The sequence below is a fragment of the Eleutherodactylus coqui genome, chromosome 10, assembly GCF_035609145.1.
Source record: "Eleutherodactylus coqui strain aEleCoq1 chromosome 10, aEleCoq1.hap1, whole genome shotgun sequence".
NCBI classification, from domain to species: Eukaryota; Metazoa; Chordata; class Amphibia; order Anura; family Eleutherodactylidae; genus Eleutherodactylus; species Eleutherodactylus coqui.
Genome location: NC_089846.1, coordinates 25,559,148 through 25,582,414, shown reverse-complemented (window position 1 = coordinate 25,582,414; position 23,267 = coordinate 25,559,148). Strand labels below are relative to the sequence as shown.

At 43.1% G+C, this 23,267-nt stretch overlaps 1 protein-coding gene across 1 annotated transcript in view; it reads right to left on the bottom strand.

Annotated features, from left to right (window-relative positions):
* Positions 1-23,267, bottom strand: part of CACNA1F (calcium voltage-gated channel subunit alpha1 F) — a 154,977-nt gene that overhangs the window by 61,915 nt on the left and 69,795 nt on the right. The window contains exons 16-23 of the mRNA XM_066580638.1: positions 17,643-17,850; positions 15,774-15,894; positions 14,837-14,915; positions 7,235-7,277; positions 4,230-4,275; positions 4,011-4,143; positions 2,898-3,027; positions 2,743-2,802 (exon numbers count right to left, since the gene is read on the bottom strand). Of these exons, the coding sequence (XP_066436735.1) occupies positions 2,743-2,802; positions 2,898-3,027; positions 4,011-4,143; positions 4,230-4,275; positions 7,235-7,277; positions 14,837-14,915; positions 15,774-15,894; positions 17,643-17,850 (820 nt within the window). The remainder of the gene's footprint in view (positions 1-2,742; positions 2,803-2,897; positions 3,028-4,010; positions 4,144-4,229; positions 4,276-7,234; positions 7,278-14,836; positions 14,916-15,773; positions 15,895-17,642; positions 17,851-23,267) is intronic.

Sequence of the window (23,267 nt, the reverse complement as noted above, 5' to 3'; positions counted from 1 at the left end):
TTTGGCATGAAGTGTTAGTTGACACTAATGTCCATTAACACTTTATTAGCTTCATTTGCGTGTAAATGAGCCTCCAGGAGCTGTTTGCAGTGCCCAGCAGGTGGTCTGAGCTCCACACTCAGCTCCATTGTTTTTGCACAGGCTGCTGAAAGAATACAAGGTAACCTCCAGCTCCTGTGGAGAACACAGCGTGCGGTCTGAACGATGGATTCTAAACTCACCTAAAAATCATCGTTCAGACGAAAAGTGCACAATGGTAGCATTTACACGCAACGATTATTGCTAATTTGCGGTCGTTTGAATGAATTTTGAGCAATCATCGTTGTGTGTACATGGGCCTTAGGCTGCATTCCCATGAACGTATATCGGCTCAGTTTTCACGCCGAGCCGATATACGTTGTCTTCGTGTGCAGGGAGGGGAGGATGGAAGAGCCCAGGAGCAGAAACTCTGCTCCCGCCCCCTCTCTGCCTCCTCTCCACCCCTCTGCACTATTTGCAATGAAAGGAGGTGGAACAGGGGCGGAGCTAAGTTCCGCCTCTCCCCATTGCAAATAGTGCAGAGGGGTGGAGAGGAGGCAGAGAGGGGGCGGGAGCTCAGTTCCTGCTCCTGGCTCTTCCATCCCCCCCCCCCCCTGCACATGAGGAGGACGTATATCGGCTCGGCGTGAAAACCGAGCCGATATACGTTCGTGTGAATGCACCCTTAAGGCTGCATTAGGGCTAAGTTAGGGGTTCCGTCTCTCTGCTTGATTTTTGGAGCAGAGAAACTATTATAAAAGTTTGTTTTTTTCCCACTGATTTCCATGGAGATTCAAAAAAGTGAAAAGCAAACGGAAAGTCTTCTATTCCATCAGGTTTTCATTTTTTTCCAAAAATAATGCTGCAGACTACGCTTTTTTTCTGAAAAGTGACCGAATGGAAGCAAATGGAAGCCTTACTGTTTGCTTTCTGTTTTTTTAAAACCACACTAAAATCAATGGGGAGAGAAGGGGTCTGTTTTTTTTCAGTTTTTCTCCTCCCAAAACGAAGCAGAGAGATGGAATCCCTGAACTGACCCTAACGCAGGTGTGACAGCAGCCTATGACAGGGCCCGCTGGGCTTGGAGGCATTTTTGATATCTGGGTAAATGTGCTCTATATTTGACAAGATGAGGGTGGAGTAGACACGGGGCCCGCTGTCACTCCAGAATGCAAGGACACACATACCTGGGGAGCTGGTCTTGACACCATAGGTAGTAAGAAAAAGGCAAAATGATATAAATTGCAACACAACAGGAGTTATCATCCAGTTTCCCAAATTCTTAAAAAAATGTTAGGCCACAATTTAACCCCTTAGTGACTAGCCATACGTGTTTTACGGTGGTCACTAAGGGTCCCTAGGATAGGCCGCCATGTTCTTACAATGGCCTAATCTAAGGCCAGCATCGGAGTCCCACGCCGGGAAGAGCTGGGGTTGAGCTGTCTACTGACAGCCTGGCTTCTGCACTAACGTCTGTGAGCGGAGAGATCTCCATTTCCAACCGTTTAACCCTTTATATGTTGCAATCAATAAGAAGTGCAATGTAGCATCCAACAATCATATGTTCAAGTTCCTTTCAGGAACCAAAAGTATGTGTAAAAAAAAAGTTAAGTAAAGTTAAATAAAGTTTATAAAAAAAAAAGACAAAAAAATGTTCCTTACAAACTGCTTTTATAAAGGAAAAACTAAATAAATTAAAAAAAACAAATGACATATCGTCGTGTAATGACCTATGCTACTATAAAAATATAACATCTGTTATCTCACGTGGTGTGTAAAAAAAAAACCCAAAATTGCAAAAATCAATATCTCACATAACTTCGTTAGCAGTTTTTTTTAACAAAAAAACTATCGGAAAATAGTAAAGCATAAAAAAAATCTAAATTTGATATTGCTGTAATCGTATCGAGCTGCAGAATAAAGATGACATGTAATTTATACCGTACGGTGAACCCCATAAAAGAAAAACTGAAAAAACTATTTTTTTTTTGCATTCCCTGCAAAAAGATTAATAAAAGTTAAAAAATACATTACGCTGACCCCAATATGGTACCATTAAAAGAAACAACTTGTCTTGCAGAAGAAAAGGCGTCCTATGTCGACAAAAAAATGAAAATGTTTTGGCGCTTGAAAAGTAGCGATATAAAAACTAAAAAAAAGTATCTAGACATTAAGGTGCAAAATAGGCCAGTCACTTAGAGGTTACAAGAAGCAACATGTATCAGCACTAGAGATGAGCGAGTATACTCGCTAAAGGCAATTGCTCGAGCGAGCATTGCCTTTAGCGAGTATCTCCCCCGCTCGAGACAGAAGGTTCGGGTGCCGGTACGGGGGAGCGGTGAGTAGCGACAGTCAGCAGGAGGGAGCGGGGGGGAGAGAGGGAGAAAGAGATCTCCCCTCCGTTCCGCCCCGCTCTCTTCCGCAGCTCCCTGCCCGCTGCCGGCACCCGAACCTTCTGTCTCGAGCGGGGGAGATACTCGCTAAAGGCAATGCTCGCTCGAGCAATTGCCTTTAGCGAGTATACTCGCTCATCTATAATCAGCAATCCATTTGCAACTGAGGAGTCATGGACATCCCAGAGCTGTAAATGTAGACATGTGGGTTGTGACTCAGGGTATATGCAAGGAGTGATAAACTCAAAGGTAGAAGTATTCCTATCATTGACAAACACTAAAGAAGAGGAAATAAAGGAGAAATTGCAAAACACAAGGAAGATGTTCCCACCTTCAGTAGAATCTCCACTGTGAAGATGGAGGTGAAAGCATAGTCGAAATAGCCCAAAATCTGCAAAACCAAACAATACATTAGGGATCACAGTGTGGGATAAGATGAAGAACGTGCCAGCCTCCTACATGTTGGTACATCCTCCCGATACTCACGTGATTGCGGAAAGAGTGGGCACGTATGGGATCTTCTGCTGCCAGGGAGATGCTGCTCAGAATGATGAAGACCAGGATGAGATTGGTGAAAATGTGGTGGTGGATCAACCGATGACAACCAACTCTGAGCCTGAAACAGAGAGGTCATGAGGAAGGGGAATCCAATGTAGAAAGAGGAGATGTCATATCTAATATTGTTAATACCGGAGGCAATGAAAACTTACTTTCCTATTATAAACTGAGCTTTGTCTGTGATGCATCACTAGAGGAGGCCATACATATCTCCTTGGGTGTTAGCACGAACATCATGTATGCATGATATGCATATTTACCCATGGCGCTCCACAAACACTATTCATGTCTCTGAGTCATCAGCTCATTTAAGGACATCGGAATTCGTTAGGCAGGATTTTAAGGCCTAATGCACACGGGCAACCACAGATTCCGTGTGGGGAATCCTCCTGTGCCTGCTGCCTGCGACCCTGCATACCTGTCAGATGATCTTTTCTTCTGCATGCGGATGTGCCGCCGGTGCTCTGGCGGCACATGCGCAGTACAGTTTTCTTAGCGTCGTCGCCTAGGCGATGACACGGATCCGAAACACTTCCGTAATGATCATTGCAGTTCCTCGGCTGGGACGCCTTCCATCGACTTCAATGGAAGCCGTCCCTGCGTATCCACTCAAAAAATAGAGCATGCTGCAATTTTATTTCGGCACAGATCAGCCACAAATAAAATCTGCTGGTGTGCATGGAGAGAGGAATCTCCACACACATCAATGGACATATTGAGCAGCGGATCGCCCGTGCCTGCTGACAAGTGTGGAGTCCGCTGCTTATTTTGACCCTCACAGTTTGAGAAGCACTGCTTTTTTATAGCCACAGTCCCTTTAATACAGACCTTAGCAAAACCAGGGCCTTTCGAATCTCCAGCCATCTTTTCATGGCCCACAGGAGTGCAATGTGTTAAAACTAAATATTAAAGATGTGGCTGTAGTGACCCAGATCAGTCAGTCAGGTCTCCCAACCTCATACTATATAGTCATGCCACCGATAGGTAAAAGATCTAATCTACACCGAAGCAGGCAGATAACAGTACGATAAAGCCTCTCACGGGTTGGTGTTGCTCAGAATGAAGAAGGCGCTGCCCTCTGGTATTGGAAGAACTTTCTCCTTTGGTGCAAATTCTGCAAGCTTATCCAGGTGAGAATCTGGCAGACTTCCCTCTTCATCTTCCTCTTCTTCAGCTGCGGAGGGAATGAAGAAGACATTTTGCAATTGCATTGACGAATGAGAAAGATGGAACCGTTGATACAAGACGGCATCTACTTACACTCTTCACTTGCCTCTTCTTCCTCGTGATCGTCTTCACATGGAACCTGCAGGATGAACAGATGTGAGTTAATCAACAGGTTCTCTTCAAAAGAGATATCTGACACTAGAAAAATATGTCTGTCTTCCCAGATATAGCGCTACTCTTGCCCCTGGGCTGTGCACAATGCTATGCAAGTAAATGACGCAGAGCAAAAGTATTGAGCCCAGCCATGTTTTTCTAATCTTATACTATTAGTGATTACTACAATTTGTATTTCTATCAGTTATGAAGTAACATGTTTTACACATCTAGAATACAGCTAAATTATTGGCGCTCTTAAAGGGAACCTGTCAACAGGTATAATCACTATAAACTAAGTTATGGTGCTCATATGGCAGATTCCCTGGAGTCCGAGGAGATATTTCATATAATTAGCCAGTTTCCCGATACAGCACATTGATTACTATTAGACTAGTACTACTCCCCGAACTCCAGGGAAACTGCCATATGAGCACCATAACTTAGTTTATGATGACAGGTTCCCTTTAAGGCTCCCATATACATTAGAGTTTAGTCATCTGAACCCTCCGATATCAGAGGATCTGAAGACTCTCTCATGTACATGGGGCAGCTCACTTTTTCCCTGTTGTGGAAAAGGATTGGGATGTTGAATTTCAACACTAGATCCTTTCATCCCCCAAGAGATAAGCTCCCTCCAGAGCTGTTTGGCTACAGCTTACCTCCCTAAACACATAAATGCTTGGCTGAGTTGAATATGCATGTGTATGGAGGGCAAAGGGAAACCGCTGTCGGACGAACAATCATTAGTTCTGTTTTTGAAGGTGTGTGAGCAATTTTAGGATATTGTGATACAGGATTATAAAAGGCGAACTTAAGTATCACTACTGTGGTTTGTCGTGGCTCATAGGCCTCCAGCCCTCTCCGTCATCCCTGTTGCTCTTTTGGAAGAATATTAAGGTTCTTAATCTCTCCTCCAGACTGAGCCCCCTAACTCTACATTTTAGAAGTCCGGCCTTCCTTGCAGGTCCTATATCCTTGGTTTTTCAGAATCAAATGCTCCTCAGGTAAAAAATTTTATGGTGGTGGATGCCATTCGTTCTTTTAATTCATTCCCGGGAAATCTGCATAGGGGGTCTTCGCGTCTTCTTTTTTTTTCATAAATTATTTTTATTGACATTTTTTGTCATTTTTTAAAACATGCTCATCATAAACACACCCATTTCCCTCCACCCTGAATTCCCTCATATATTTTCACTGATCAGACTAGGCAAGGTCAGCAAAAGAAGTTGAGATCCGTATCTACCTCCTCTACTGAAGAGCAAATGCTGGCAGAATGAACATGTAGACTTGAAGTCTCTGGTGTATATTCCTCCTATCCATATCTTTTTGAAAAGACAGTCTTTAGAATTCTGGGAATGGGGGGTCTGAAATATCTCGTATCTTGTCCATCACTTTTACCTAACCATTAGGTTTCTTACTTAATTATATTACAGAGTATTGAGACAGATTGAGAGCTGACATACATAGGTGGGGTTATATCCGATTATATCCAGTACCTCATATATCACAGATATCCCTGCCTTGTTTATCTCTAAGGTATATTTGCAATTTCTATATCAGCCTTATCCTTCCCCAACTTATTCATTTTGCATATAACTACATTGATACCAACTCAATTGAAGAATGCCCAACAAGTTCCCAGGAGTCAGATCAGGGGCGCTCAAAAACTTCCTCCATATTTTGTCATATTTATATCTTGTTTTGTCTTTGACAGTTGACTTTAGTTTTACCTTCCATAAGCGTGGGGCTTCATCTAACCAATCAATTTGCTTGCAATGTATAGGAGCCTTGCTATTGCTGTCTGTTCTTGTTCTTCCACTGGTAGATCCTTAACATAGCCAACTTTATACACTAATGGAGTAACGTCCAACTCAACCCTGTATGTAGTATTAATTAGGGAATGTATATCTGTCCTATATCTGTTTAACTATGGACAATGCCACATCATATGTATTAACCCTGTGGTTTGGGTCTTACTACAAATACAGAAAGGCGTATCTCTCACCCCGACATCCTATAAATAAGCAGGAGTGTGCTATACTCAGTGTAGTAGATATAACTGTGACAACCTCGCTCAATGATAATTTAGGAGTCATCTGTAGAATTTAGTCCTATTGTGAATCTTCAATAGGGCCGATATCTGCCTCCCATTTACTGTGAGCCATAAGTGGATTTTGTGAATTTAAATGTCTCTGCAAATGCCCATATAGCAATGATGTTTTCCCCGCAGTAGAGGAAGATGTGCCAATAATATCAGCCAATATAAAATGATAGATTTTTATCTCTGTGGAGATCAGTTCCGTCCGGTTAGCGTGACGTAACTCAGGATGCTTATAGAACTGCGTATGTGGCACACCATAATCAGCCTGCAGTTGGTCAAATGATTTTATTTCTGTCCCTGATAGAATTTGAGTGACCCGCCTAATATCCTCCGTTCTCCAAATATCAAAATCTTTTGATATTTGTATCACTTACTTATATGAACATTACAATCACACATACAAAGTTTCATTCAACTCCTTCTAGGTGTTTGATTGTTTCTTACGAGTGTATAATTTCTGTGTTCTTTTTTCTATTTTACACTTGTTATTTGGGTTTTCTTATTTGATAACCGTGGTTGGCGTTTGTCTGGATTTTCAATTGGTTGAATTAGGCAGCTCTCACACAGGCACTAGGCAAAACAGTGTGATTTCAATCGCGGTGTTTCGCCACAATTCTACTTTCGTTTTGGCCGCAGGACCCTGCGGCCAACAGCAGGCTTCAGCGTACCCCATCATTGTGTTGGGTGATCAGGTGCACTAAACATGGAGAAGTAGAGCACACAGCACTAGGAAATCTTGAAATCAATGGGAGCGTTATACCGCGGCGTTCAAAATGCTGCAGTAAAAAGCGCCTGTGTGAGATGGCCTAAAAGTAACTGAACCATAAAATGCAAGCCTTACCTTAACTGAGCTATCTTCTTTCTTCCCCGACTTCTTACCTCCCCTGAAGATAATTACAAATAGAGGTGTTGTTACAAGTCTATTCACTCTGACATTAAAGGCCTTGTACATTACAGAAAAGTCATCCGTACCTACAGATTTTGGCGCACAGGAAAATGGAGACTTTATCACACTATCCAGGCAGACATAAAGGAACAAAGGACAACATGCTTGCCAGAAACATGTAAGACGGCACATGTCCTTTGTTCCTTTATGTCTGCCTGGATCACTTAAAGAAAGACTGAAAGTTTTTAACCCAATGCTGGACTTTCTCCATTTTTCTGTGCATCAGTTCTGGTTTCCAGCCAGTCCGTGTGAGGAAGCGTCTGCAGAGGAGCTGGTTTCTGGTTTGCACTTCTACAAATTTTGGAGAGACCCAACAACTCTTGTAGGTGTATGGAGGCCTCTTGACTCTTCCCCAACAGATGATGTCGGGATAAAGAAGAATCAGGCAGACTGATCTTCAAGTCCAGAAGAAAATAAAGGATCTGTGAATTGGACTGCTCCCTATATGAACACCCATGCAACCTTTCAGCCCATGTAGAGGTTTTCTCAAGCTGTGAAACAGCGTAACAATGCTTCATCCTTAAAGTTATACAAGATCATGTGACCAGGGGCGTAACTATAGAGGGTGCAGGGGATGCAGTTGCACCCGGGCCCAGGAGCCTTAGGGGGCCCATAAGGCCTCTCTTCTCCATATAGGGAGCCCAGTACTATGAATAAAGCATTATAGTTGGAGGCCCTGTTACAGGTTTTGCATCGGGGCCCAGAAGCTTCAAGTTACGCCTCTATGCAGCATGGTTTAGGTATGGGTACGGGTACAGATACAGATAGAGGGGGGGGGCAGCTCACCTTTTGCATCAGGGCCCCTGAGCCTTTAGCTACGCCCCTGCATGTGACCATGAATAAAACTACATGTATTTGAAAAATAATTGCAAAATCATATGTGAATTATATAAAAGTATAAAAGCATAACCATAATAAGGTGCATAAACATATATAACACCACAATCTACACATATGTGATACAGTTCATCCATAAAGTGCATTATAAGTGAGTATTCTATAGAAATATATTAAAATTCATAAAAAACTAATCCGCCTACATTCACGCTAGTGTTTTTCTGACTGATCCAGTTTTATTAAAAACAGAAATCAGAAAACAGAAGTGAAACGGAAAGCATTTGTCAGCTTTCTAACATGTGATGGTGGTTGTTCGTCACTGAATGAGGCTGAGTGGTTAGTGCTGTTACCTTGCAATACTGGGGTTCTAGGTTCAAATTTCATCAAGGGCAACTTCAACATTGAAAAACTCCATATAGTCATCAGCCTTGGTCCGATCTGAACCTACAACTCCAGCCGTGCAAGGCAGCAGCTCTAACAACGGAGGCACCGCATTGTTCACTGCCAGAGAAATAGAAGAGCAAGAAGAATAAACACAAAGAGAACACGAAAAGACAATACAGACATCGACCTTCGTCAGATTCGAACCTACAGTTCTAGCACTATAAGGCAGCAGTGCTAATGACTGAGCGTGAAAAAAGTCAGATCTCACCTTGCTTTCATGAATCCATGCTCGTAAATGCTCTATACATCCAGGAATATACCCACGTCCTTTATCATTCGGTCTGGATGGTTACACTGGACTTATGTAGATACGATTAGCGTGAATGTGGACGTAGACAGAGTATATTTGTATCCTGCTTTACTGAAAGATGTGCTTGCAGGACAGAGAACGCGTTTCGATTCTATCCACTTTATTATAGTTATACTTTTATACTTTATATAGGTGATTTTGAATATTTTTTTTTATTGTCACCTGATCTTGTGTAACTCTAACCCCTTAGTGACGTTGCCTATTTTGTGCCTTAATGACCAGCCTGTTTTCCCCTTCTTTTCATTGTAATAACATCTTAATTTTTTGGTGGACACAGCCAGATGAGGGCTTGTTTTTTGCGGGACAAGTTGTATTTTTTTAATGACACTACTTTGGGGTATACTGTATTGTAAAACTTTTATATATATATATTTTTTTTGGGGGGGGGAGGGGGGGGGGCATATTAAAAAAACACAGAAATTCCACCATTGTTTTCTGGGCTTTGTTTCATTGGTGTTCACCATGTGGTAGAAAGTACATTACAATGTTATTTTCTGCATAGGGGCTTATTCAGAGGACCGTATATCGGCTGGGTTTTCACGCCCGGCCGATATACGGTGTCCCTCTCTGCAGGGGAAGGAGGCTGGAAGAGCTGGGAGCAGTGCTCTGAGCTCCCGCCCCCTCTCCACCCTTCGCCACTATTTGCAATGGGAGGGGTGGGACGGGGCAGAGCGAAGTTCAGTGCGCTGCTCTCGGATCTTTCAGCCTCCTCCCCTTGCAAAGAGGGACACCATATATCGGCCGGGCGTAAAAACCCGGCCGATATACGGTCGACTGAAGCCGCCCTTAGCACGATTACGGTGATACCAAGTTTCTGTAGTAATTTATGTGTTACTACTTTTGCACACTTAAAACATTTACAAAATATAGTTAAATTGTTTTTCAGTCGCCGCATTATGAAGGGTTAGTCACACGGGCGCATCGGCGCCCGTGTGACTGAGCCCTTACTGCAGGAAGAAGACAGCCGCACTTCAGGATGGACGACTCCCCGCAGTGCTGAAGAAAGAACACATGACTGGCAATGAAGCCGCTCACATGTTCTTTCTTCCGGCACTGCAGAGAGACGTCCGTCTTCAGGTACGGCCGTCTGCTACCTGCAGTAACACGGGCGCCGATGCGCCCTTGTGACTAAGCCCTGAGACCCAGAATATTTGTGTTTTTTTGTTGACATAAGGACTAATTTTTGATGAATAACCTATAGTTTTTGTTGGTAGCATTTACATATGACTTTTTGGTATCTTTTTATTTAGCTTTTTGGAAGGCAGGATTGGCAAAAAATGGCAATTCCGAATTTATTTCTTAATTTTTTTTCTGGTATTCACTGAGTGGCATAAATGACCTTTTACCTTCATTCTGCGGCTGAATATGATCACAGTGATAACAAATTTATATTGTTTTTAAGATTTGTACTACTTTGTTTTACAATAAAACCACTGTTTTAAAGGAAAAAAAAGAATTTGCATTGCGCATTCCAAGACCTATACCTTTTTATTTTTTCACCTATAGCGCCATGTCGGGTCTGTTTTTTTTGCAGGACGAGCTGTAGTTTCATTCATATGTTTTTGGGTTACATGCAACTTTTTGATTGCATCTTTTGCAAGGCAGAGGGACACAAAATAGCAATTGTTATTTTTTAAAATTATTTTCTATGTCGTTCAGGTTTTATTCACACGAGTGTATATCGGCAGCTGCTTTCACGGACAGCCGATATATGATACCATCTGATGCATTGGATTCCAATGCATCAGATCATATGGGCGGTTTTTAGCCGCGCAAAACCGCCCGACCAGCCAAGATAGCGCAAAGGAGTGCATTTCAACCAGCAAAGGGGGCGGAAAAGTGGAAGGCAGTTTAGCAGAGCTAAACTGTCTACGCCTGTCCGACGGCAATCCGGGCTCGGTGTATATGTGCCGAGCCGCCTGAACGGGCGCACAAACGGCACCCATTCATGCGTTTTTACAGTGTCGGTAGGCGAGCGTAAAAATGCCTATGCATGTATGAATAAGCCCTTCACTGTGCGGGATAAATAACTAAATATTTAGATTGTTTGAGTCATTAGCGCAGTGATGAGTTTTATGCATAATTTTTTTTACTTTTAGGTGTTTTATTTTAAAAGTGTTTTTTGGGGGAAATTTTTTCTCATTTTACACTTCACTTTTTTGAACTTTTTTTACACCATTTTTTAGCCGCTCAAAGGGGACTTTAAAACGTGATTGGGCGATTGCTAGCATAGCTGGGTCTCATAGGCAGAGCTATATGGCAGACATGGAGGCCTCTCCCACTGCCATGGAAACTGATTAACATTTCGCAGTCTTATCATGCCAATGGGTGTCAGGGGTAGGCTATTCCCCTGTCACCTGCTTACATGCCGCGATTGCTATTGATCCTAGTATGGAAGCCAGGACTCAGCTCTTCCTGGCATAGAAATATCCATGCAGGCTTAAATCACACGAGTGTATATCGTCTGCTGTTTTCAGGGCGGGATATAAGTTACCATCCGAGCTGTCTCCCTCCTCCTCACCGACTCTTTGCCTCTCTCCTCCCCTCCAGCTGTTTGCAATGGGAGGAGGTGGGGGGGAAAGGAGGTTCCGCTCACTCCCCGCCCCTTGTCTTCAGCCGGCAATGGGAGGGTGCGGGACGGGGGGGCGGAGCTTAGCTCCTCCCATTGCAAACAGCTGGAGGGGAGGAGAGAGGCAGAGAGTCGGCAAAGGGGGAGGGAAGGGGAAGACAGCTCAGACGGTAGCTCATGTGAATAAGCCTTGAAACTGCACTGCTGTAAAAAAGCGATTGTGGTGTTTTAAGGCCCCTTAGTGATCACTGTAAAAAGGTGTATAGGCATTCCTAGCCTTTGCGTGGTCATGAAAGCGACCGTAAAAACTAATGCTCCCCAAGAGTGGAGGAGGCCTCAACTTTCCAGACATCTGATTATATAATCTCGCTAGCCTCATGAGACACCCCTTGGATTGGCTCCAGGGCTCCAGAGACAACTCGAATACCACCGTTGAAGCAGGATTGTTTGACCCATGGAGCCTAAATGCCCACTTGCACACAAACTACAATAATCTCCCTGTCAATTGCAAACACTCTATCATGGCAAAAGGCACCATAGCTGCCTGGAAAATAACCCGTAAGACATTCCGACTGTCGTTTAAAATTTCCAAGCATATGGAATTATGGAATCCCCCAGAATATAAGGAGGGGAGGGAAAACAAACAGTTTGAAATGTGGCAACATTGACGGATTATGAAAGTCCACCAACTCCTTCACCCAGAGATCCCCAGATACAAAACTTTTAGAGAACTGTGTGGGGAATACAACTTACCCACGTCCCATTTTCTGCTATTTGCACAAGTACGGAATTTTCTATGGGATAGACCAGCTAACGTATCAAAAAAAACAATACTTAACCTGATTGATATTTTGGTTAAAAATCTTTTATATAAACACTCAATCTCAAATTTGTATACCAGACTTAGAGAAGAGTGGATGATGGAAAATAGCTCTGGGTTTTTCAAAAAATGGGCACGAGATCTGCAGGATTCGGATATACCTGAGGGAATAATTAGGAGCTGAAACTCTTTGAGGCAAGCGATATCGAATGAACGATGGTGAGAAACATACTTTAAGCTAATCCACGGGGCAATATATGGGTTTGACAAACTTCAGAATCCCAACGGCCCAGTTAGGCCTCAAGCTTGTCCCAGATGCTCTTGTTCAATCTCTGATTTTCTACATGGCATCCGGCAGTGCCTTAAAATTAAAAAATACTGGGTTGGGGTCTAAAACTGATACAAGACATGGGGGAGCAGACCCTACAGCTAACTCCACAAATTTTCATACTCCACCAACTACCAGATCAGATGAGAAAAGCCAAAATGACCCATACTATTTTATTAATTGGCAAGAGGTACCTTTTGAAAAGCTGGTTGCTAGCTAGACCCCTGGGGATAAATGATATTAAAACATCTGTTGAAAATGGAGAGAGTAGAGATAGACAGAGGCACGTGGGGACCCAGGCCCAAACATTCTTTAAAAAATGGAGGAAATTCATAGAAACATTTCTTGATCCTAACGAAATCAAGGAGTGTATGAACCAGTTTATTAACACTTTCCAATCCACTGTCTGACGTCTAAAGACATTCTGATTAAAGCTGCACAGCTCCGATGTCAAAAGACGTCCAGCAAACAACTGGTTGATAGCTAGACCACCAGAAATAAAAGACGTCATACAATAACTAAAATACCTATCGAAAATGGAAAGGCTAGAGATAGAAAGGTGTGCAGAATCTCATGCAAAGAACTTTTTCAAAAAATGGAGAGAATTCATAGAAAAGTTTCTTGACCCTAACGAAATCAAAGAATGCATGTACCAATTCACCAATACCCCGTGGTACCACGAGCAAAACCACATGAACAAATTGGGAATTCTTAAAATCACATGACAGAATGCGGTAGGAAAATGATGCGTCCTGCGGGTCAACTCAACAAAATAATAGTTAACTGCATTTATTATGTTTTCACAGTAAAGTATTAAGATTTGGGGAGTTGAGGGGGGGGGGGGGGGAATAAATAAAAGGGGAAAAAATGAGGCACCAAATTGTTGTGAACAAAGCGTAACAAATAGAAACTGTCAAGATGAGAAACAAGATGTATGTAAAACTGCTAATTGTCAATTCATGTTTCTACCATGTACAAAAGAATTGCCAATAAAAAAGAGTTATAAAAAAAAAAAAGATGTCCAGCAGGGTATTCTTACTGTATATTACTGGCCGCTTTGTTGTCGGGAGCCTCTTCAGCATGTCACAAACTGCAGTACTGGCTCTAGCCAGCAGATGGCGCTATTGTATAATGGCAGAAAGAGAAAGCCCCCCTAGGAAACCCTGAATCCAAAATCGGATTGCAAAGGGTTATTACAACGTGGTATTATAGAGAAAACGATATGAACCAGCTCAGAATTCTACAGAGTACATGACAAAACATGGAGGAGAGGTGATCGCTGGGGGGATACACTGCGGGTTAGTTTAGTTAATTATTACTTATGTATTCTATTTCTATTTCTGTTTTTATAACAGGGTACTAAGATTTTGGAAGCTTAGGGGGGGGGGGATTAAAAAAGTGGAAGATGTATATGTGAGCTTCTGTACATAGAAACCACTAAGATGGACAACTAATAATGACTACTAAAGGTGAAACCGCTTCTGTAACAGAAATGTGTGTTATGTGATCAAAACCTGTGTAACAATTACAGCCTACTCATGCATGCTTTCCTTCAAATGCCAATAAAAAAGAGTTATTTTTAAAAAAAAAGGGGGTATAGGCAGTCACTAAGGGGTTAAACATGGAGCATAACTGCACTGTTTCACTGCTTGAGAAAACATCTACATAGGCAGAAACGTTGCATGGGTGTCAATAAAGGATTTTGAATTGCAATGCTACCTATATCTTATTTTGGTTTTGATGCAAGGACTGTGGATCAAGTCTAATTGCATGGGCATTGACCTGAGTTATTGAATTCAGTCTCCATTCAATTCAGGACACTCCTTAATCCTGCTCTTCGGATCGGTGGGGGTCTCAGAAGTTAAACCACCACCGATCAGCAAGCTATTCCCTATCTTGTGAATAGTGGTTAAGTTGTTTTTGTGGGATAACCCCCTTTAAATTGGTTTTCCATGGTTATAAAAGGTTATGTCTGGTATTGCAGCTTAGCTCCATTGAAGTGAATGGGAGTTGAGCTGCAATACCAGACACAACCCATGGACAAAGATTGGCACTGTGTTTGGAAGAAAGCAATCATATTTTCTAACCATGGACAACCCCTTTAAGGTTATTACTAGATTTTACTTTGCTAATGTTCCTCAATGAGTCCAAATCTATCTACAGGTCTAGTATTTTGACATTATTCTCACTTCTTATCTTTGCTGTTAATATTGTCTGCATCAGCCAGGTTGTCCACAGCGATAGCCAAGAAGACGTTCAGTAAGATATCTGTGCAGAAAAGTCAAGGACATCACTTTATGATCTGTGGGAAACACTCTTAGAACACAAGGTACTCACCTACGGGTACGCTCCAATATAACAGACACCGCTTGCGGCTAAGACTCCACCTAGCCGCGGCTACCAATAGCCGCATAATGCTGCTGAACTTATCAGCAAGAGTCCAGAGGCGCAACTTGAAGCTTCTGGGCCCCAATGCAAAATCAGTAACAGGGCCTCCAATTATAATGCTTTATTCATAGTACTGGGCTCCCTAAATGAAGAAAAGAGGCCTTATGGGCCCCCTAAGGCTCTTGGGCCCGGGTGCAACTGTATGCCCTGATCCCCTATAGTTACACCCCTGAGCAAGACTTCCATTGGCACCATAGCTGAGCAGCATCTCGCTGCAAGCATTATTTGTTACATGAGAACGCACCCTAAGGCCGCCTGCAGACGGCCGGGTCGGATCCGGCAGCGAGAATTCTCGCCGCGGGACCCGACCCAAGCGCCTGCAGAGAGCAGCGCGTACTCACCCACGCCACGCAGCTCCAAATCTTTCGTGTGCCGGCTGCCGGGCAGCTGGCGCATGCGCAGACCGGAGCCGGCGGCGGGTGAGTGACGTTTCTGTGTGGGGCTCTGCGAGCCCCGCACAGAAATAGAACATGCTGCGGTTTGTTTGCCGCGTGAGATTTCGCACGGCCAAACCGTGGCCGTCTGCATAGGATTGCATTTGTTAACACAATCCTATGCAGGCTTTGAGCGGCGGAAATCCCGCGGGAAATCCCGCCGCGGGATTTCCGCCCGTGTGCAGGCGCCCTTAAGCCTAACATAAATTAGGAATCAGTACTATGATTAGATAATATAGGATACAATTTCCACATATGAAGAGGATGATAAAATACACGCAGACCAGCATTCCAGGAAAGAATGGGCCCCCGTACGCCATGATTCCATCATACATCACTGCGTTCCAGTCTTCACCGGTCAGGATCTAAATGATATTAATAAGAGAGAAGTAATAAAAATGACTGTTTGGACATTAAAACTATACTTGTGGTCAATGCAGCCATATTTTAATATATATTTAAACATACATGTAGAGGGGTTTCCCGGGTCTTTATCAAAATGGGGTCTGACTCACTGGAACTCCACTGATCGCCTGATTGAAGGCGCTGCAAAATCTGCTGAGTGCCAATTCCTTTTGTTTACCATGCACAGTTCTGTATATTTGGTAGTAGCTGCTCAGTCCCATTCACAGCCACTACAAAATAAATGGTGCTGTGCTTGGTAAATAGTGAAGGGGATATGATGTGTGCTGGAGCACCACAGCCCCTTCAATCTGCTGATTGTGGAGGAAGGATAGCCATCAATATCAAAGTCCCAGGAAAACCCTTAATGGCGTTGTGCGATGATGGAAAGTTATCTCCAATCCACAGGATAAGGAATACCTTTCAGATTATAGGGGTCTGATCCCAGGGATACTCCCCTACCAATCCTAAGAATGGGGCTTTGGTGTGTCCTGGAGTGACGGCAATGGCAATCACACATGCACACCCTGGCATCATTCATTTCTATGTGACCATCATAGAAAGTCAAGTTTAAGCGGGCAACTATCTCTGGCAGTCCCACTAAAATAAATGGTATGGTGGTGTATATGTGCAACTGCCACTGCTCTCACTCCAGGACACACCAGACTGCCATTGTCGAGATAGGTGGGGGTCCCAGCGGTTGTACCCCAACTGTTTTGAAAGATATTCTCTGTAGGACTACAGAGGGGTTCCAAACAGAGTTTGAGGGGCACAGAAGTGACCACAAAAAGTTTGAGTGGCACAAACAGTGTCACAGAGAGTTTCAGGAGTACAAAAGCGGCCACAGACAGTTTGAGGGACATAAAAGAGGCCAAACAGAGTTTGAGAAACACAGAAGAGGCTCCTTATTACTATAAAGGGCACAGTGGGGGCATTATTACCTTGTAGGGAGGCAGAAAGGGGAATTATTACTATTCAGAGCATAAAGGGGTCACTACTACTGTGTGGGATAGAAAAGAGGCATTGTTGACGTGGGCACTGTGGGATAAATATTACTGTGTCAAGGCACTATTGCCTTGCAGGGTACAACTGGGAGTACTAATAGTGCATGGGATTCAAAGGTAGGCACTAATATTATGAGAGGCACTGAGAAGGGCTTTGGGGGGTAGTGGCAGGATGGGAAGAGTGTGCAGTGAGAAGTCATGGTTGCAGTCTTCACAGCGGTCTGGATCCAGATAGAGAAGAAAAGTGACATCGCCTGTGATCCCTGGAGGTAACTGCTGTATCACCATCACCGTGTAGCGCTAGTATTTGACTATTTTATGGTGACTGTGTTATTTAAAGGTACAGGTAGGCCTGATATGCTGTATGTTAGCCCATCATCCATGATATAAAAGTTGTCTTATGCTATCTCAAATACCTGTATTAAACATATATAATATTTTTTTAAGGAAAAGGGGTGGCAAGACTCCTTACATCATCCCTGGCTGCTAGTGCTGTATTGATGGGTCACTTAAAAGACCGACCAACGCAGCAGAGAGCTCTTTGTTTTTTTCTGGCAGCCATGAAGAGTAATGGAGAGGGAGAGTTGGGCCAAGTTGACCATGTCCCATGGGCCTCTAGCTATGCCCCATCCCTATCCTATAGATAGGGAATGACTTTCCGTCATGGCACAACTACTTTAATAGAAAACACATTCCACTGTCCTTACCTGGAATACAGTGAGCAGTGCCTGTGGGAAAGTGTCAAAGGTGCTTCTTTTGGTCTGTGTTTCATCAAAGTTGAACTTTCCACCAAAAAGTTGCATCCCAAGCAAGGAGAAGATGATGATGAAAAGGAAGAGAAGCAGCAATAAAGAAGCAATGGATTTCATGGAGTTCAGCAGTGACGCGACCAGGTTACTTAGCGATGCCCAATGTCTGGTGGTAGAGATAGAGCAGCCATATTGAATGACACAGCATTATACGTTCTACTAATGCATAACATCAATATCATCATCATGATCATCATCAGACATCTGGTCACAGACACAAGTAAAAAATATGTATTTTCCACAAAATCAATATCTGTTTTTCAACGGGGGTTTTCCAGGACTTAACTTATTCTCCGGATAAAACATCCATAGTTATTCGGCAGGAATCCTGAGCAGTGGACCCCTGCTGATCAACTATTGATGGCCTATCCTGAGTATAGGCAATCAATAGTTAGGTCCGGAAAACCCTTTGAAACAGGAGCGAATGACAAAATTCTTGCATTCATCAGCCATTATAATTATGGACAGTACTGGATTATCATCATCCAGGTTCCTTGGACTCTGACCATCAAGTAGGCTTTCAACTTAAAGGTAACCCAACTATAACCACCATAAATTAAGTTATGGTGCTTATAGTTTAGGTGATGTGAAGTCCAGGGAGCCTCCTTCCATACTCACCCGGTCCCCCGTTCCTGCGGTGTTCCCCGGCAAAGTGTGTGCATGAACATCAGCTTGATTCTTCTCAGAAGGCTGTGTGCATGCGTTCTCACATCATTATAGCATAGCATTGGGTGCTATGGAAATCTGCACTGTAATTCACATGGTGCAGAGTTTTCCGCAAGAAGATTTTGAAATCTGTGTTATAAAAAAATAGTTGACCTGTCAATTCTTGATGCAGTTTCTGCATGGAAACTGCACCGAATGCGGGTTTTTCCTCATTGACTGGGGCCAAATCCACATTTGGAACCACATGAAAATCCATGTCAGAACTCCCAAGGTTCCTGTGCGGATTACTGCTGCAAATTAAAAAGGGTTGTCCCACTTCTAGCTGTGGCCTGGGTTGGTACTGTAGGCTGAGTCCTATTGATGTGAATGGGACACGGTCTGCAGTAGCAACTTGGGCCACTGCACTGCAGCAAAAGAATGTCACTGTACATCGACCGTATTGGAGGGTTGGGTCCAGGGTGACATCCCGACGGTGCCTGCTCAGTGTCATTTCGGTGCTGAACGCAGGTCAGGGCACCCTAAGCTGGCCAATCAGTGGCAGTGTGTGTGTATTTCAATCTATATTTTCAGTCTGATGATGTGTCTGGTCTAGTTGGCGGTTCTGGGTCTAGTTCTGCATCTGAATTCAGATAAGTCTGTCTGGTGGTTTTCTCTATCTGGGTTGTTATAACATCTGTATATAACTACTGTACTTCTGTGGTTCCGTTCATTGGCCACAGTCCCTGTTACCAGCTAGCAAAAGTCAGGATCGCCCTAGGTTTTGGATGTTGGACCACCCAAATCAGTTCTGGACAAACAGAGCTTGTTTTGCTTTAAACAGTTATAGCTCCGGGTCTATGATACCAGCAAACTTCTGGTGTTATTTTAAAGCTAAGAGTCTTTAAAACGACACCAAAAGCATGTTAGTAGGTCTTGTAGAACCACAGCTACAGCCATTTGAATTGGGGTCGGAAATACTGAATTTGCAGCTGTCCCTTTTCAGTCAGTGTGTGCAGAAGGTAGTGGGAGGAGGAGGGGAGACTAGCAGCAGAGAAGATCTGTGATTCTCCAGTATATTTTTCCCTGTCCCAGGAAAGGGGTAACATAAATTTTTGCTCATGTTATCACCCTCCCAATCAATCAGAGAGCATATTTGCTCTCTGATTGTCATATATGGGAGTCTTTTGCACAGTAAGGGTGCCTACCCACTTGCGATTTTTTTTCCTGTGATGTTTTGTGTTTTTTCTCAAGAGCAATTAGTATAGAATGTGTTCTTGTCCATCTGGGTTTTTCTTTCCGTTTCGTGGGGTTTTTTCACATAGGAACTGTCAGTTGCATATGTCTCCTTATTTTTCTCTTAATGCACCCATGATTGTCAATGGAGGGCTGCAAAAAACGCGCAAAAAACGCCACGAAAAATGCGCAAAAAATGCACGAAAACGCCACGTTTTTAACGCGCGAAAATCGGCAACGCAAGTGGGTAGGCTCCCTAAAGGAGTGAAATGAAGAGAACTTGCTTATCTAATCACTCCTCTACACTTTTAACCCTTAAGGTACTGCCGTCATAGCTGACCATGGCATCTAAATGTTTTTACAGGTAAAATCTAAAAACTTTTTCTCCCCTTTAAATATTGTAAAAAGAACAAAAAAAAACTACACATCATTTTATCGCCATATCTATAACAACCCGTACTATAAAATATTATATTATTTATCCAGCACCGTAAATTCTGTGAAAAAATAAAGAAAGAAAATGACAAAATAATTAAAAAGTCGTATACATCTCAAAATGGCACCAATAAGAACTACAAGTTGTCTCACGAAAAACAAACCCTCGCACAGCTCTGCCGACTGAAAAATAAAAAATGCTGTAAAAATAAAAAGCGTTCATATTGTGCAAAAGTAGTCCAACATAATAAAACCTCTATAAATTTGGTGCTGTCATTATCGTAGAATAAAGGTAACAAAATATTTATACCGCATTCTGAACACCATAAAAATAAATCCCAAAAAACATGGTGAAATTGCTATTTCTTCCATTGCGCCCTAGCAAAAAAAAGTTATTCAATATATTATATGTAGCCGAAATTGATTCCTCTAAAAATGCACTTAGGCCTAATGTCACGGCCGTGTCGGACTCTGTCTGTAAAATCTCGCAGCAGAATCAGACCCGGCACCCCACATTGAACCTATACTCACCTCTCCGGATCCCCTGCGAGTGTCTCGCCCGGTGAGCTGGCGCGCATGCGAAGTGCAGCGCATAACACACCAGCGCCGGGCGGTGATGCAGATTCTCATGGTACTTCCGCTGTGCTCACAGCGGATGTATCGCGGGATGGGCGGACTCCATTGACTGCAATGTAAGCCGTCCGCGCGGTTTTCCGCATAGAATAGAACATGCTGCGATTCTCCCCCCGTGAGGGTAAATTCACAGTTAATTTCTGCTCGTGGGCAGGGAAGAATTGTTTGCCACAGCATGTCTATGGACGGACATTGCTGCGTAATTTGTGGCAGGTGTCTGTCCACGAATTCCGCAGCGATCATCCATCTGTGGGCATTAGCCCTAAGAGAACTGAGTTATGGGTCATATATATTTACATGAGATATAAACTCAAAATCTATAATAAAAAAAGTGACATTTTTGGAAGGGCTTTTCTTATGTTAATATGACTGTTAGGGGGTTAAATAGACTGTCACCTACTTTTAGCTTTATCAGCTAAGCTTATGGGCTAAAAGTAGATGACCCACTGAGTCCGGGGATGTAAGTGTTATACTTATCTCTCCATCGTTCCTCCAGTGTGAGCGCTGGAAGCTGCCACTCAACACAATGAGCGGCGCTGCTAAGTAGTTCGACCGTTATAAAATCAGAGTGAGCGAACTACTCAACACGACGCTCAATGCATAAACTATGCGGATAGGGCTAAACGTAGGTGACAGATTCCCTTTAAGTGTCAAATCTGTATCAGAAAAATCTGACGTGGATCTGATATTTATCGTGTGAACGAGACCTTAGTGGGATGGAACCTTGGTTGTCTCTGAGCTTTTCCAGACTCCTGAATGGTAAACATCCCAAATTCCATAGCAACATAGGAGTATGGAAGGAATTACACCAAATAATAATAATAGTAACTAGTAATAGAAATGAGCAATGCGGTGAGGAGGAGAAGCTTGTGGACATGATGAGAGCTCACGGGGTCATCGCTAACATAGTATGGCTTCCTACAAATGTATCCTGGTTAAACATATGTCAGCAGGATTTCAATGACGCACCATTTCGAGCTACTGCTTTGTACAGTGGGAGTCTGTCAATTAATGCTTCATAGAGCCATATTGCAGTGCAAAACCCACAAAAGGACTAGAAAAATGATCTTGGGATGAAAGTGCCCCGATGTACAGAACCCGCTGTTCTCTACAGGCAGACATCACACAATGAAAACTGTGAAAGCTGCTATTTAAAGACGACGGCGGATGCGTTATGAATCTTTGGATGATCTCAGCGCGTCTAATGATTCAACTCACATAATGTCGTGTTTTATTTGTACTTAGATTTTGTAGTACAATTTGAAAGATAATTGAATATGAGGTATACTAATATACTGAGACTCACTTACAGAGGCTTCCTATTAGATACAGTATTTATAGCACATCGAAAGCAGGACTGGTGAGAAAGGTCCTATCACTCATCCTGAGACTACGCCTGATCTCCCATCCCTGATGGATATGCATCATTATAATGAATGGCAAGCACCCAATCTAAAGGTGTCCATAAATAGTGATGAAAGTCGGTTCAACCTCTCAATTGTGGCGGGATTGACCAACCATCTAATGTGTATTGAGGTGTCTTCACTCTTCTCTGAACACAGATGTTGGGGGAAAGAAATATGGGACATGTTGGATTTCAAAGGTGTATTTGCAGATGGACCCCCAATTGTGGGACAGACTGGTAGGGAGGCATGCCTCGATTTCTAAAATTGCTCTGTATCAAGCTCATTTGGTAACCCAGCATTTCCTGATGGCCTTGCTCTTATTAGCTTTCAATGGACGACTTCTAGAAGCCTCAGTAGAGTAATCGGTTTTGTGGATAGGTTGACTTTAGAAAGCTTGAATATTTCCGCTCGGTATATATGGTGGACGAGCGTATGCCTTTGTGGGGAGACAGCGGGGAATAAGATGTTTGTCAATGGTGGCTCTACTGTCCCTTCCCGGAATATCAAGATGCGACCCGGCCTGGCTGTCTGTGCACAGTGGCAAATGTATTAACAATGGTGATGAATGTGGTAAATTGAATGTTCTCATGATGCCAGTATCTTTTCCATAAAGCGTTCTGGTAGTGATGAAATAAAGAGTCCAAACCAGATGTGATAAAGTAAACTAAAGGTACACAGTTTACTTAATGCTTGTAAGATTAGCCAAGAGTTCACACTTTGCAGAATTCCAATTAGCATTAACTTCAACAGAGTTACTGTCAACAGAAGATACACATACTAATCCTTTCACTCTCTCTCTCTGTTTGGGAAGACAAGCCCACCAGGCTTTTGGGGGTTCCTCTGGACAGGTATTTGTAGAGGAATGGTGGGAATTGGGCCGGCTCTCCCAGAATTAGTCAGATTCACTATTGATAATGGTCAGTTTCCTTCGAGTTCTGAGGGATCTGCCCTGTCTGTGATTCCTTCTCCAATAGGGATGAAAAAGACTCCTTTTACTCGGTCTCTAGACTGTAGTGGCCCAGTACAAGGGGGCCCCTCCTTAATGGTGTGTATGCTCAGTATTGTGTTTTCAGTGTCTTTCATGTTGCAAGAATGAAATGTTTTGCACAGCTGCAGCACTGAAAGGGCTAAGTGTCTGGTATGTGGGATGACTGTCTGGTTTTGTATCTTT